Here is a 16,799-nt window from a genome sequence, read left to right on the forward strand (position 1 = left end):
TTGCACAGTTATGAATTCTGAGCCACATCTTTATTTACGGGTTTTTCAGCCTGCCTTTCAGGGCACAGCCCTTCCGAGTTGACTCATAAATTAGAACTGCATAAAACAAATAAATTTTAACAATTCCAGTCTGAAAGCTGCAAGATTTTAAAATTCCAGTGCAGTACACTACAAAAATGCATTCAGCATGCATTTAAAGACCCGTACAGATAGGACGATATGAATGCATACATCTCTAGGGATAGAATGCTGTCATTGCTAAATTGGCCCAGTCTCTAGTACTCTAGTACTCACCAGCTTGGTGAAACTTACTTGACTGATGTGCAAAGTATTCCTAAATAAAGGAAGCCAGTGGAACTCTTTTTTTTCAGGCAATCATGTTTTGACTGTTTCTATTCTGGTGGGCGCTGACTATGTCCCTAGTCGAGCTATAATATTTTGTGACAATGAAATTTGAATTTTTAATCCGAGTTTACTTTTAACTGAGTGTGCTGTAGGAAACTGCTTGAATTATTGTTATGGGAATCTGTTTGACAGTATTTGTGATACCATTAGCATTTCTATGAAATCTCACCACCAGCAGCTGGCTCCATGCCCATATTGTTTTTAATGCCCAATTTAAAGTACTGTATATTTTTAGGACAGTCTTTATAGTGTCTGATGACTTCAGTGCTGGAGTAGTTGAGGATATGAGAGTGCACATGCCATACTTTTCTGTGTATAAGCCTATGGGTTTTTTTTTTATTAAAATAAGGTTAAAAATCTGGGGGCGTCTTATACACGGATAGTGCATATGCCCATTTTCTAAATTTGGGGTCCCCAAAAGTAGGGGGCATCATATACATAAGGGCGTCATATACACGGAAAAAAAATATTATATTCCTTCAAAAAGAGGTGGTACAAACGAGGTCATCCTTGTGCCACTCCCATGGCATGTATTGCAAATTAATTGACTCTTCATTCATTATTTAATTATATGCTGGCTATGAACTATTCCTTCTTCAAAATATAGATATTCCTCAACCAACAGCAATGTGCACCACACCCTCCTATAAATCCCAAAGAGTGCTGTAAATGTAATATATATCCTGTGCTGCTATTTCTCCTGTAGCAAATAAATTTTCCCATCCATCATGTGGGATAAGATGTAGCGCTATTGTCTCATTTTAAAGAGAATCCATAGGAGCGTCACATGAAGACTAAAATGTGGATTCTTGCATACTCTCTCTCTCTCTCTCTCTCTCTTGGCAAAAAAAAATCATTAGTTCCATCAAATTTAAAACCCACAATTTTGTTTGTTTCTGAGAACCACCACAAGATGACCACTGTTTATATCCCTAACTACAGAGCAGGCAGTAACATCTCTTTTCCACCAGAACAATTTAATATTTGTCTAATTTCAGAGATGAACATCTTTTATATCTGAAGTTCCATCCGAGGGTTGCCAACACTATAAATTAAAAGTGTGCACAGGGCTTTTGTTTTCTCTTAGCAGCCATTTCATGCTGCATTGCTTTATCAGAAGCATCTCCCCCATTTGACATGGATCTGTCTTTATTTGAGCTGATTTCTCATAGAGCACAGCTGAGCATCAGAGGATAATAACCAGTTAGCACCAGTAAAATGCAAATGGTGGTAAAGAGAATCCCTGCTCTCATTACAATAGCGTGAGTGGAAGGGAAACGTTTTGAATATTGTATGGAGGGAGCAATCAAGATGATTGAAATGGAGTTTAAGTAATCAAGAGCTATTTAGTATAGCTGTTTTTTTATTGGAGTGGATGCAATGACACGGAATTTTAAAAATGAAGTATAAGGCGCACATGTTGAATAAAATGTGCACGTGCACGATTCCTTCTGTATTTCTAGATGATTTCTCTTTATTCCACATTTTGAAGACAAACTGAGTTTCTGGAGTTTTCAGTTTTGAAACATTTTGTTTTGAGTGCTGCATAATTTCAACAAATTTATCATGCTTGCTTGGGACATGCACCTCAACAAATCTGAAAGCAATTATCTCCATATTCAGGAACATAACTGACTGAGAAGAGTAGTTATTCTGATGGTAGGGGAACCTTTTCATTTTGCCATACCTGGCTTTATCTATGCCAGAAGACAGCATGCTTTCAGCCTGGTAGAAACCAGCACATTTTATCAAATGCATAGCGGTGCAACATGGCTAATGTCAGAAAAGTTTATCTTGATAGTAAAATCCCAGCAGCAGCGTTGCTTCCATTTACTGGGGGGAGAGGCAAAGTGGCAGTGAGATAGGAGCTGCACAGGTGCACTGGTGGAACCAACAAGACATGCTGGCATGCTGAAAAGCCCCAATATCACCACCACCTCACCAATCCCCATCATAATAATTGGCAGTGACATTGCTGCTGGGAGGCTATTGCTGCCGTTCTGCCCAGTGTGTGAGCTGCTCCTCCCAAAATGAGAACAGGGGTAGAATCCTTAGGAGTAGAATGAAATTTTAAAAAGGCAAAGGAAGTATGAATTCCTTTGCCATGGCAGAGCTTTTATGGGGCAAGGAGTGATGAGGTGCAGAGACAGAAAACCCATTTTGGAGTTCTAAGAGACTGATTTCTTCTTACCGTGACTGCTTTGTTGAAATCACACTGTGTTCAGGGTTCAGAAACCACTTATGATCTTAGAAGAAAAATGGCTGAAGGGGTGTTCCCAAGGGAACAAAAAGGGTGGTCAGTTTGTCTGTGCTTGCCCTGAATAGAGAACATTGGACATTTGGTGAGTGTGTGTTGTTGATAGTTGAAATGTCACAGAAGAATTAAAAAAGCTAATGGCTCTCAGTTTTCAATGACCCGTGAGGTTATTTCCTAATTCCATTAGGAAAATTGGGATATTGACTCTTAGATGTCTTAAGATTTCCATAGCCTGAAGCACAGAAGTCCAGGATCACTCCTTTCCATTTCAAGCATTTAAAAAAGGATATTTTTCAGATAATAAAAAACAAAGAATACACCCCCCAGAACAGTGCAATATTATGTTCCAACATCAAATATTCAAATGTTCAGTACAAGCTAGTTCTCTTTTGTTTTTCTATAAATCTCCATGAGATGCAGGTGGCCTGTATCCATTAACAGCATATGAAATAAAATTTGGCTATGACAAGTCTCATAGCTGTCATGAGATGGATGAGTTCCTGTACTTCTACATCACTACAGCAGAAATGATTGCAACAGAATTTGAACTCTGGTGGCATGTAATGTCAGATTGGACTGGTCAGTGAAGGTTGAGGCATGTGTCCTATCACACTATTAGTGAGGATGACTGGACTAATAGTGTGTGATGTACTATGGAAAATGTGACACAGTTTATTTATTAAGTAAACCCCCAAAGTAAAATGACTTTCTCCCCCAATGGATATTGCCAAATTCCACCGTCTTTGGAAACAAAGGTACAGTAGAGGTGGTGGGGACCTCCGTACAGCCCTAATAAAACTCTGCTTGCTTGTTAAACCATCTGTGTGTCATTGACATTCTTTGTTTCGGAGATGAATAGCCCAGCTTATCACTGGGAATTGTTTTAAGAACAGCTAGGTTACAATGCTTTTGAATTATGGTGCTGGAGGAGACTCTTGAGAGTCCCATGGACTGCAAGAAGATCAAACCTATCCATTCTCAAGGAAATCGGCCCTGAGTGCTCACTAGAAGGACAGATCCTGAAGTTAAGGCTCCAGTACTTTGGCCACCTCATGAGAAGAGAAGACTCCCTAGAAAAGACCCTGATGTTGGGAAAGATGGAGGGCACAAGGAGAAGGGGACAACAGAGGATGAGATGGTTGGACAGTGTTCTCAAAGCTACTAACATGAGTTTGGCCAAACTGCGGGAGGCAGTGAGGGATAGGCGTGCCTGGTGTGCTCTGGTCCATGGGGTCACGAAGAGTCGGACATGACTGAACAACAACAACAACAGGTTACAATAGCAATAGCAGCAGTATCCCACCAGTTTTGGTATCCTCCTCTCTGACTGTGACTACCCTAACCCTAACTCATGGAGCCTCACAACCTGGCAAACTGTCTGGCAGAACAATGTGCCCTGAGTCACATGCATATGTGGCAGAAACTGGCAAGGGTATCTGAGAACACCTGTCATGGGTATCAACCATTATTCCAAGTGAGCAGGTCAAGAAAGAGCCACAGAGGGTAGAGCTTGATGAAGATGTGGACAGATTGGACAGGCAACAGCTTATGGTTCTCAAGCTGATTCTGGAATCTCAAAGATCCTGAGTTCTACTGCTGTTGCTGCCGCCACCAATTCCATAGAAAGATACAATAGCAAAGAGCAGATATTGAGAAGAGCTTCTGATATTTTACTTTTGTGTCCTCCTAAAAAGCATTGTAATAGGATAAGTGCTGGTAAAATCTTTCTCTGATTGGAATCTAGACGTTCCAGTCACAAAACTCCACACTGACAAGTGCTTCTTTTGATAGAAAGACTCAGAATAGCTATAAAGTGGTTCTGAAGCTTTGTTCACCTTGGACCACTTTGGTCTGATTCACTTTGGACTACTTTGGACAAGAGCCTGTTTACTTTGGAAGTGATCCAAATACCACCAAAGCAGTGTGCTCTAGTTTGCTATTCGGACTTCATCCACAGCACATCCACATCCCTAATGTATAATCATTTAAATCTTGTTAAGGATGAGATGGAAGATGAAGTGTAACAGAAGCTTACCATCACATGATTTATAATAATCCAAAATTTAGCCAGAGTCCTGACAACTCCTGCTCTTTACTTTCCTTTTGTGATAACACTGTGCCCTATATACCTCACTCATTTACTTGGTTGAAAACTTTGCTCTTCTAAGCCTTCTCATTCCACTGACAGTCAAGTCTCTGAAGGGCTCTTCAACCCCATCACATTGTAATAGATAGAAAAAATATTAAGAAACCAATTCTGCTCAGTTCCTTTTAGTCTCATTCACAGGATGAAGGCCCACATGTATTTTGTTTGTGTGTGTGTGTGTGCATTTTTTAAGTCCAATAATGTTATCAATACACACATCAATACACACAATACACAGCCCAGGTACATGTTTTAAACCTGTGTGTCTGTGTTAGTATAGGTTACTTGCTGCATTTTCTTCATTCGCAGAGGAATGTTCCATTTGTGTCATGGGATAATGAGCACAGAGCATTGCCTCACATTTAAGAGAAAAGTGCAGCCCCTGCAGCTTCACCTGAGCCCTGTAGAGCTGTGGATGTCTGTTGTGGTGCTTTATTTCCTTTCCTCCTAGGCACTCCATGGTTCAAGTAGTTTCCCCCACCTGATTAAAAGTGTTTATAGAACTCCATCTTGTACCCCATGGATATATCAGCTTGCAACTTTTTATTCAGCTGTAGGGGATATTAAGTTTGATGTGATCATTGGGACTGTGTTTGTTAAGAGCACTGTGCAAATGGAAACTGTGCTTATAATGTAGCCCAAATGTACAGGGGACTTTTTATATTTATTTAATGGCTAGAGTGACTGCCAGACCTTGGGAGAGAGGAAAGTTGGTAGCTATTTAGCTGTCACAAGAATGAACTCATTTCTGATATTGTTCTCCTGGAGGCTGTTTTCAAGCTGGTTGAAGTCAATGGCAAGTTGATGGAGTGATTGCCATTGACCTGAGTGAGTTTTGGAATGAGTGCTCACAGACAGTTTCTTTTGACACGTGCTACTAAAGAAAATTGGGGGAGGAGACACACACACACACACACACACAGAGAGAGAGAGAGAGAGAGAGAGAGAGAGAGAGAGAGAGAGAGAGAACACACTTTGAATTGATTGATTGATTGATTATATACCTTCACACCCATTTTCTCCTATTTCCGCTTCATGCTGCAGCCTCCAGTGCTACATTCCATGCTGTTATGGAAGTATAGGAAGTTGTAGTGGGAATGAGAGCAGGCTCAGCTCCTTTCATCCCACAGATGTTGGGATATATATCACCCATTGTTTCTGCTGTCTACCACAGGCTGCAAAATCTGTCCTAAGGGGTGGGAAGAACAGGCAAAGAGTCCATGGCAATGCATGGTTTTCCCCTCCCTTTCCTGTCTTCATGATTGCACAGAATCTATTATAGTTACCCAGGGTAGGCACCAGAAGTGGATCACTACCACTTAACAGGAGGGAGAGGGACAAGGTACATGGAGGTCAGTGCAGCTTAGGCCAGAGCACCAGATTGGCTCTTCTGCTGTTAACACAATGTGCCAAACTCCCCACCACCTCACCCGACACCCTCTCACTAAATGGCAATGACACACCTGCTAGGAAATTAGTGTTGCCATTCCGTCCCACTGGACAAGTAACTGCTGGTATTAGGCACTTAATGATGGTAATTTTTCTGAGATATTCTGCTACTGGCATATGTCAACATTTGCTGAGTTTCCACTTACTGTATGGCCTACTTACCACTGATCTACACAGGTTCTGTTTAGTTTCAGATTAGTTATTTTGCATATTCATTTTCTTTACATAGATTTCTTTAAATTCCAGATGTGTAAAAAGGTGTATCTAGGGGTTCGCCAGGGGAACCCATGGTTTACCGCTGAGTCGGACCAAATAGCAATTGGGTTTTCTGTAGGTCCATGCTTTTTAAGCCATAGAATCCTATCAATTTTCAACTCTCTGAGCTTGGACTTCAGACTTTCTAAGCTTTGGAACTTGTACTAGATAAAGTTAATTTTTACCTGTGTATATCATGTAAGCTGCCTTGTCAGGCTTTGCCCTAAAAAGGTTCCCTAAAATACATTAAATAAACAAATAAATCCAGGTGTTTTGCCTCATGGGGGCTGGGAATTGGGCCATATGTAGCATAAAGCTTAAAATTTATAAGCTAAGTGAAAACAAAGTTAGTTAAATAAAGAATGTGTAATAAATCTGTGATCAACCTATATTTTAAAAACCTCCAAATGACCTTCCAGAAAATATTTTTAAAATAATCATAATTCTTGAATTGCATCTCTTAAAAAAAAGCCTTAATGAACTTCAAATAGCTTTAATGAACACACTGATGGTTTTTTAAATCTTGGGGGACAGTTGATATGCCAAGGAAGTTCCAGAAATCTGCTAATGTTGATTTACCCAACTTTATTGTCTTGGGAATTGTCCCTGCAGATCACAGAGTAAAGCACTTGTAAAGTGAACACAAAGTAGACAAAGGAATATTTATAAAAAGGAAATGTCAATAAAATAAATACACCAAGTAAATAATAAGCAAATAACAAAAATGTGATAAGTAGACATGTTATATAAAGTGCTGACTTGGTAGAAGAGAAGCATTATTAAGACAATTTGTGGGAACTGTATTTGCTTTTGTGATTTCAGTAGAAACTCAGTATGTTTAATGTCTCTGAGTTCATATACCAAGCTGGTGCCAAATGTATTGCTCTGATTTCCTTTGGACCACAGCAGCGAGGCTGGGGGGAGGGTCTTAGAGTCTGGGCAACCCAGGACCTCCATACACATTGCCAAGGCTTGTGTCCCTGGAGTTCACTTACCGGTAGGTGTGGCAAACACAACAGTTTGACTTCACCCCTAGAGGAGCACTCCATTCTCTCTTGAGACAAACAGATGCCAACAGAACAACATATACTATGGGTGCCGTCCAATGCCTCTTTATTGAAACTTCAGCTAGTGTAGAATTCAGTGGCCAAGTTGCTCACTGGGGCAAGACAGTTTGAGCATATTCTACTGATCCTGTTCTGACTGTACTGACTGCCAATTAGTTTCTGGCCCAATTCAAAGTCCTGGTTTTGACCTATAAAGCCTTAAATGCCCCAGGACCGCAGTACCTCAAGGACCGCCACTCTCTATATGAACCTACCCATACCCTGAGATCATCCTCGGAGGCCCTTCTTCATGTGACTCCTCTGGAAGAGGTCTGGTGGTTTAAGACTCAAAGCTAAATGCCAGTTACTTTGGTTGGAAAGCTTAAAAATCATAACTAATTTTGACAAAACTATTTTAGTCATGTAATCCACTTTAGAGAATATATAGAATAGACATGAATACATGTTGAAAATGTTCACAGCTTCAGGATATGAGAAAGATTAAACATTTCTTTGCTACAGAAAACTTTAATCTGTTAGCACACATAATATGAAATGTATATTAAAGTCTTCCAAGATTCAGCTTGCAAAGGAACTGTCATTCAGAAAAAATAGCCTGAATTAAAATGCTGAACTCATTAGTTAAAGAGACTACTTTAGAATCGTAAGGTCCTCTACCGTCCCCTAAGGTGAGAACCGCAAGTTCCAGTTCCTCTCTGTTCCTTATTTTCTTGTGAACACTGCCATTTCTTTGTTACCAGGACAGGTGATTTGTCACATTTATGCTTCTGTCAGGTTGATTTTGTTGCTACAGAGTTTTATTTTTCATCTGGTAGCACAAAATCCTATCATTTAAAAAAGCTGGTCAGATTCTCCGAAGAGAAGATAAAGGAAATGCTTTACACTGGAAACTAACTTTTCCAGTGTAACCACACAGGTAGCAGAAAGTTTGCTGAAGGTTACTAGAAAGACAACCGACTCTGGAGTGTCACTGTCCATTTATCCCTGATAATCAATGTTGCCTTTGTAAACCAGGGCCAAAATCCATGATATTTGTGCTGCAGCGGAAGTCAGGAAACAGAGGCACCATGGACACATTGTTTCCCCTTAAAGACCCAATCACATATCCTGAGATCCCATAGGCTGTAGGAGGAACCCTAGCTTAGTGGAGCAGCTCAGATTTCATAGGCATGGGATCCTAGGTTTGAGTCCAGAATATAGCTTCTGCTCTGTCATTATGATGTGGATGGGGCTGTTGATGATCATGGTGAATGGGGGTGGATTTTCATTCTCCTGATGCTTTAATCAGTGGAAGTTTTCATCATTGTCAGGGGTGTTCTTAGAGTATGTAGAGCTAAATGATTTTTGTCCTGTCCTTTCAATACCACCTATATATTCACATCCTCTGGGCTGTCCTGCCAATGAAGTTGCACTTGAACAATGGGCACAACACCATTTCAGAAAATCTGTACCAGTCTGTCTTTCACACGGCACCATATCTCACATTCCATAACATGGCAATATTTATGCCTTATCTCATTGCAGCCTTTCAGCCAACATATCTCATATCTAGGTTTTTGCCCTTAATGTAGAAATAACCATATGGGTTTGTTTTCGCCAGGGCTGCACTGAATATATATATATATATATATATATATATATATATATATATATATTCAAATTATGTCTGGATTCTGTTTTGTTTCCTGTGTCTGTTGAACCCAGTCCTGAAAGCATATGCTCCACCCTTTTGTAAGAAAGTAATTTTCAGTGTTTGAAGGAGGGAAAAAAAGGAAAGTTAGATTAATAAGAAGCGTTTGGGAAGGTCAGATCTTACCTTTTCTCCTTTCTGCCCCCACTTTCTGTTATATCTGAGTCCTTTTGTATACTTCAGGCAATTATTGCTGCTTTTATTATATGAACCCAGGATCTTGACAATAAAGCAATTGCAGTTTATTGTCCTGTTTCACACCTGCAGGGAATATCAGAAATACCGAGAAGCTGAGTTATGACAAACAGCGTCAGTATGAGATAATGGTTACGGCTTTTGACTGCGGGCAAAAACGTGCAACTGAAGATGTGTTGGTACGAGTTGAAGTCAAGCCTGTATGTAAGCCCGGATGGCAAGGTAGGGATCGTGTATTGTTGTTTCTTTGGAAATGTTGACAATGAATCTTGCGATACGAATGAAATGTTAACTCTTTAAAATTGTAGAATATTGGCAATTTCTTTTCTTTCTTTCTTTTTTGCATGTAATGCGTTTTTCAAGTAATATAAATACTCAAAGCAGAAAGCCATGACAAAACCTTGAAAAGATAGTTCAAAACAAAATAATTAAAATATGGGGGAAGGCAGTGGAGATAAACCAACTAGTTCACTACCAGTTAGAGGCTTCCCACATTCAGAGAGCAATCCTACAGCATGGTTCAGTTCTGTCACAGGACCTGACAAGCCAGTGTAACTTAAGCTGGCGAAAAGGGGAACTCAAGCACTACTTTAAAGGGTTGTTTTTCCTTTGCTAAGCTTAGGTTGGCTTAGCCAGCAGCGGCCCTGTTCACAGATCTGGCTTCTTTGCATAGGATTGCTCCCTTAATGACTAGGTGCCTGGCTAAAGCAAGAATGACACCATTCCTGGGATGCCTCCTAGTCTCCAAGGGCAGGCAGATGCGCAGCTCACAAGGAGTGGCAGCAGCAGCAATGGTCACCGCTTCTTCCAGGAAAAAGCACCAGCTCATGCTGTAGCCCAAGGCCCCAGCTCTTACTTTAAGATGCAATGTGCTGGCAACAAGCCTGGTTGGTTATTTTTATTTATTAAAGTTTTCGTTACAACTGAATAGTGCCACATTCCAGCAAGAGATGCTGGGGTTTGTAGTCATAGCAGGATTGCGTGTTCAAACCCCACCTGCTTCTTCTTATGCAGGAATAGGAAAACTTGGCCCTCCAAATGTTGTGGGACTGCAACTCCCATAATCCCTAGCTAACAGGACCAGTGGTCAGGGATGATGGGAATTGTAGACTCAAAACATCTGGAGGGCTGAGTTTGCCTATGCTTGCTCTTATGAGTACCCCTTTTGTTATTGCTAGACCTTATTGCTACTATTCATTGCTAAAACTGAATGAATCTGAAAACACGCATCTGTAAAAGGTCCTCCTGTATTATGTATCCAGGATTCAGTTTGTAAAATGCTTTAAAGTTAGTTTATGAGTTGATGGGTTGGGTTTCAGCCTTACATACTACTGTTGAAGGCAGTATGCCTCTGAATGCCAGTTCCTGGGAATCTGGGATCACAAGTGGGAAGAGTGCTGTTGCCCTCAGGGCCTTCTTATGGAATTCCCATAGGCATCTGTTTGGCCATTGTGAGAACAGGATATTGGAACAGATGAGCCATTGCTTTTCTTCGTTTCTTATTACTCAGCTCAGGGGACACCAGGTGCTGACCCCTGTTTCAAAGTAGCAAATATGTACATTCCTCAAAAGTTAGAATATCAATGGTTTTCTCATATGTTTTAGTAGGGTATATTTCTCTCTCAATGCAAAGAATACTTGAGATGCTTTGGCGGGGGGTTGTTTCTGATGATTTGTGAATAGTATGTGGTGCCACTCAAAGCTTCATTTTTAATATAATACTTTCTTATTGCAACTGATTAAGTGTTAGATGTGACCTATTTAATAATCCATTGGGGTCAATGCAGAGGTAGGACAAGAGCATTTGAGGTAGGAAATCTAGGTCACACTCCTTTGTGATTTCTGTAGGTGCTTAAAAGTTATTTTCTTTTTTTAAACAGAGAGCAAGCATTGCTTTTAATGGATAGGGACATAAATCCAGAATATTTTCCCCCCACAATCCCATTTTGGAAACAAGAAACCTGTGTGTAGGTGGTTGCATTTCTTAATAATGTGAATATGTAGGGGAAAGTGCAGCAAAATATATTTGATGTGATTGTCCACTTATTTATTATTATTATTATTATTATTATTATTATTATTATTATATTATGGTGTGAACAAATTCAAACTTCAAACAAATTTCATATTCAGGATTTTGAAATAGTTAAGTCAGTCTCCCCCCACCCCCACCCCAACCGCAAAGGTGATTTCTGCTTTTTAAAAATTCACAACAGGTTTAGCCTTAACAAATAAATTACTGCAGGATGGAATCTGAGCACTTGTCTCTCAATTCTTCTAAGCTTTAGAATCTGCAGTGTAGTGAACTTTCAAAAAAATGGAAGAAAAGCAATGCTTATCTTAGAGATATAAACTTGTGACCTTCTGATCTACTGATGTGCAGTGCCTCAAAATGGAATTCTATGAAATAAGGTATTCAAAGGCTGAAACACCAAAAGTGTTTTCTTCTTCAAGATGTATTATAGCTATTGATCCTTGACTACTTAGACATTCTTTGTGTATGTGGCATAGGCTCAGCAGAGCATTGACGACCTGTGATATGTTCTGCAACTTCCGGTTTCATTGATATTAATAGAGCCATAAAAAGCTGTACCCATCCTCTGCATTCTACTTGTATACCTTGGATATCTTGGGGGTTATATTCCAGATAGCACATATCCTAAAATGCCATTTATTTGGACCATGTCAGGTGTTTTCATTTCATCCAAGTTTCATAGAATGTATAAATCAAAAGATCTGTAGTCTATTTTGTAAGGCCATTCTGCATAGTAAACTTTCCTGATGTGCCATTGATAATTGGGTTGGATGTTTCCTTGATTTAATTCTTCATCTCAAGATCTCCCTGACCATTTTGATCAGGGGGACAATTGCACATCCACAGTACTAAATTATTCTTGGGAAAAAATTACCACCCACAATGATTCTGTAGAGGAATCTGACGCTTTTGAGATTTCCAGCTTTCAGGACTCTATGAATGCCAAGAGTAGACAAACCATTAGTACCTGTATATAGATTAACCAACAAAACCCAATGCCAAAGAAATGCAGGGCTAGTAATAAATGACGTGTTTTATCAATAACATGATAAAATAACATGAAAAAGTATACCTCTTTAAGTCATAGGAAATATTATGTGCATTATTTATTCTTGTTCTGCAGAGGAATCAAATTTTGCTGTAGGACCACGATTGACACTTTATATGCTGTATTGTGATAAGGTGATAGAAAGATAGTGTTCAAAATCAAACAGCTGCTGAGCTTATGTATGAATTCATACTGTTGATTTCCTTAGATACTTTGCACTAACAAGTAAATACAAAAATTGCAGTGATCATCCATCACAGTGAAGGGTGCACAACAGCAAATGCTCTTCAAAAAAAAGTTGGGATGTAATTTTTAATCAGATTTATCAATATAATTCAGGTCTTGTGAAACTGGGATATAAGAAAATGTAGAAAGGACATGCCCCCTGAAATCTTGCTTCAGTGCCATGCTAGTACCATGGGGCAGCCCAATAGTTGTATGTATTGGGTTTTGAGGAAAATGAAAGGCATCAAATTATGCAATATGAGACCAGACACCTACCTAGTCCAGCATCTTGTTTCCCACAGAAGCCAGCTATTACGAATCTGATAAATCTCTAAGAACATGAAGCAGCAACCCTCTATAACCGTTGCTTTCCTGCTGTTCAGAGGCATGATGCCTTTGATCCTGGAAGTATTATATACCTGATCATTTGTCTAGTCCCTGACCCTACAGTATATTCTAACTTCTACATGCCTGGATAGGCTTGCCTAAACAAAGATGTTGCAAACAGGTGCTGGAAAGAATACAGTTGAAGGTGCTTGTTGGGGACTTCCAGAGCGCAAGAACTGCCAGACTAAAAGACTGATTCCTTACCACTGTAGAATGAGCATTATGTGGCACCTGTAACAGGGCCAGTTCTGCAGGTCGAAGTGGTAAGGGGTATATATGGGGTAAAGTGAATCTGCTACTAAAATGGTCCCAAGCTCTTAATCGCTTTCCAAGTAACACTTGGAAATTGACAACCAGTGCAGATCTCTGAACAGAGGTATAATACACTCCTGTCAGCAGCCGTACTATACACCATTCTGACTAACTGCACCTTCTGGATAAAGCTCAATGGAAGCCCCACATAGAGTGTATTGCAGTAATCTAACCTTGAAGCCACCAGTGCCTGAACTACTGTGATCAAGCTCTCCCAGTCCAGGGATGGCTGTAGCTGCTGTACAGCTGGTTAAGGTGCTTTAGCCACCGAGGCAACCTGGACTTTTGGTGACAAAGCTGGATCCAGAAGGATAACTGCACTTTCTGGGGGAGTTCCACCCCATCCAGGGCAGCCAATTGTTGGATTTCTCAGACACAGGAACCACTCACCTACAGTGCCTCTGCCTTGCCAGGATTCAAGCTCAACATTCCCCTGCCTTCCATTCTACCACTGCATCCAGGGCTTGCATGGCCTCTCCTGATTCAGATGTTATGGAGAAATAGAGCTGAGTGTCATCAGAATATTGCTAGCACACCACCCCCAAAACTAATAACTACAGTACTTCCAAAACATCAGGGTGGTGTACAGCAACATTAAAGCAAAAGACTAACAAACAGAAACCTTTAAAAGCAGTACAGAATAACTATTAAAATGACTGGCTATGTAGTTAAATGAATAACTGTTTAAAACTATTTTGTAGCCTTTTGTGCTCCCAATTAGGTATTTACTTCTCCAAACCCTTTGTATGGACTTTCATTGCACATCAAAATTTGATGCTTGCCCCCTTCCTCACAACAACTAGGAACACAGCCTTGACTGAATGGATTTGGCCTGGAGTGATCTATGCATGCTCATCCTTCCCCATCTATTCACACACGTTAAACCTTTGCATATCCTCTGGCTATTTCAGCAAATAAACTGGTAGTGTCTTGACAGTGAAGAATAAGACCTTGACCTCCTTTGCAGTTGAAGAACACACCATTTCAGTAAAATCACACTGTCCCTGTCACTCAAGGCTTCAAATGAATTTATTTACTTTATATAAGAATATTTCATTTTCCATGGATCACATTAGGAGCAGACTTTTTAAAATTGATGCAGAAGGGAAATGTAGAGCTGAGAAAGTCATTTTCACAAATTTCACTCAACATATCCAAATGTTCATGTTCAATTAGGGATATCACATAAAAACCATGTTCTCTGCTTTCTGTTTAAGCAGTGGACACCAATTGCGCCGCAGACAGAGCTGTTCAGAAGCCCCCAAAGGCTAAATAGTAAGGCTACAGAAACTCTGAAGCCCTTGAGCCATGGCAAAGGGCACATCCCAAGGAAATGGCAAGCCGTTTTCATAAGGGAACTGTGCAACAATGAACTTGTCTGATCTAGCTCAAGGAAGATGATCTCTGACCTGATTCAGGTAAAACATAGACATAATACCCTTAGGCAAGAGCCCTACCATCATGGCACGTGGCTATAGGTGGGGTCTGGGACAGAACTGGATCAGCACTCTTACCTAGGTCAGTTTATCTAAATCTTGGGTCCCTTAGCTGTTGTTAGACTACAATTCCCAACATCCCTGAACATTGGTACAGGCTGGCTGTGTCTGGTGGGAGTTGCTTTTTGGGGGACCAGAAGTTTGGAAAGGCTAGTCTAAAGCAGTACTTCAGCTAATTATTGTTTTTGGGTTTCTGGACTTGATGGTTTGGGGGTGGGGGAGTGCACAATGACTCTGTGCATTGCTTCAGTTCCGAAGCACACAATTAACATTTCTCTTCTCCTTACCCCCACTCCCCAATTTCATTCTTTACAATTGCTTTTACATTCCTGATTTGCTAGAGCAAAACAACAAACGGAAAGCATTTGCCTTCCCTTTAAAAAAGGAAATACTCTGAGCATGTGCAGGTTTTGCATTTTAAACTCACTTGGGTCATAGTAGCATCATGATGTATCCCTATTGTGTTTTATGAGTTCCTTGATATTGTATGTGGGCTGGAACTGGTATGTGACCGAAATAATAAATTCAAATTCAAGCATCACGGCTGTAGAAATAAAATGGAGTTTTCTCCTGCTGCCTTGATGCAAAACCATTTGTACTTGGAAATAAGCGCTGTTTCATTGTTGAAAAGTTAAACATTTTTTCCAAAGTAAAAACAGTAAAGTGTACATTGTAGCTCTGTATGTTTCCAGCTGGCTTCTACCAACTATAAAACACTTTTAAAAATAAAAAGAGAGGTAGGATGTTGTGGTGACCAGCATCAGCCCCAGTGAGCCTCACCATGTCCCTCAATCCACTTGCTAATGACAGACCAGCTTGCTACTGCTTTTATCATTTGCAGCACTCTGAGTGGGATCCCTTAGCTTTGGGATCCTAGATCCCAGCCCCCCAGTTCTAGCCAAAGCTACAAAACTCAAATTTTATTAAGGAATTCTGCTTAAGCTATTGTTGTTGTTCAGTCGTTCAGTCGTGTCCGACTCTTCGTGACCCCATGGACCAGAGCACGCCAGGCACGCCTATCCTTCACTGCCTCTCGCTGTTTGGCCAAACTCATGTTAGTAGCTTCGAGAACACTGTCCAACCATCTCATCCTCTGTCGTCCCCTTCTCCTTGTGCCCTCCATCTTAAGCTACACTCCAGCTTAAGCTATACTCCCAAGCTTTATTAGCCAAGTTTAGGAATTGCTCAGCAGCTTTGCTCCAAGTCTCAAGAACCTTTCTTGTACGTTGTTAGTTCAGGGACTGCATGGTACTCCGAACATTCTTCATCAGGTTTTGGACACTTTCTTCTTCACTTGAAAGTAGGAGTAAATATTTGAGTGGGCAACAGTCAACTTTGGCTCATCCATCAGAAACTAAAACAATTTCCACATGAATCTCAGAGTACAGTCCCAGTAAATCCTTTAAGAATGAACTAAGGAACTGGTCATAACTGAAGCAAGTTTTGCAATTTACGCTTAAATAATCTGAGCACGTTGTTCTCTTTCCTCCTCAATACAGAAAGTTTCTCATTTGTGTCTTCAATCAAACCTTGAAGTGAATGAACATTTGATCTGAAATGAGTTTTATTCCATTCACTGCATTCTTATGTGTGCAAGGCTAAATCAGACTGACTAGATATGCATATTATCAATGTGCACTGTCTGGAAAACCTTACAAATGAAATATCCAGATGTGCAGATTAGTAGAAGAGCTTAACTGGGATGGTTGCTTTAAAGAATCATCTGCAGCATCTGAACATCTCTGTGATAATTAAGCAATATGTTTGCACAAAACCCATTGTGCAAACCTGAAATCCATGCATATTTTTTTAGTTTTAATAGACCAATATTT

The 16,799-nt window shown here is 40.2% G+C and overlaps 1 protein-coding gene across 1 annotated transcript in view; it reads left to right on the forward strand.

The window, feature by feature from the left end:
- The window catches only part of CLSTN2 (calsyntenin 2), a 312,732-nt gene that overhangs the window by 226,419 nt on the left and 69,514 nt on the right, over positions 1–16,799 (forward strand). The window contains exon 5 of the mRNA XM_033150239.1: positions 9,537–9,686. Coding sequence (XP_033006130.1) covers positions 9,537–9,686 — 150 coding nt within the window. The remainder of the gene's footprint in view (positions 1–9,536; positions 9,687–16,799) is intronic.

This window comes from Lacerta agilis, chromosome 5 (assembly GCF_009819535.1).
Source record: "Lacerta agilis isolate rLacAgi1 chromosome 5, rLacAgi1.pri, whole genome shotgun sequence".
In the NCBI taxonomy this organism is placed as follows: Eukaryota; Metazoa; Chordata; class Lepidosauria; order Squamata; family Lacertidae; genus Lacerta; species Lacerta agilis.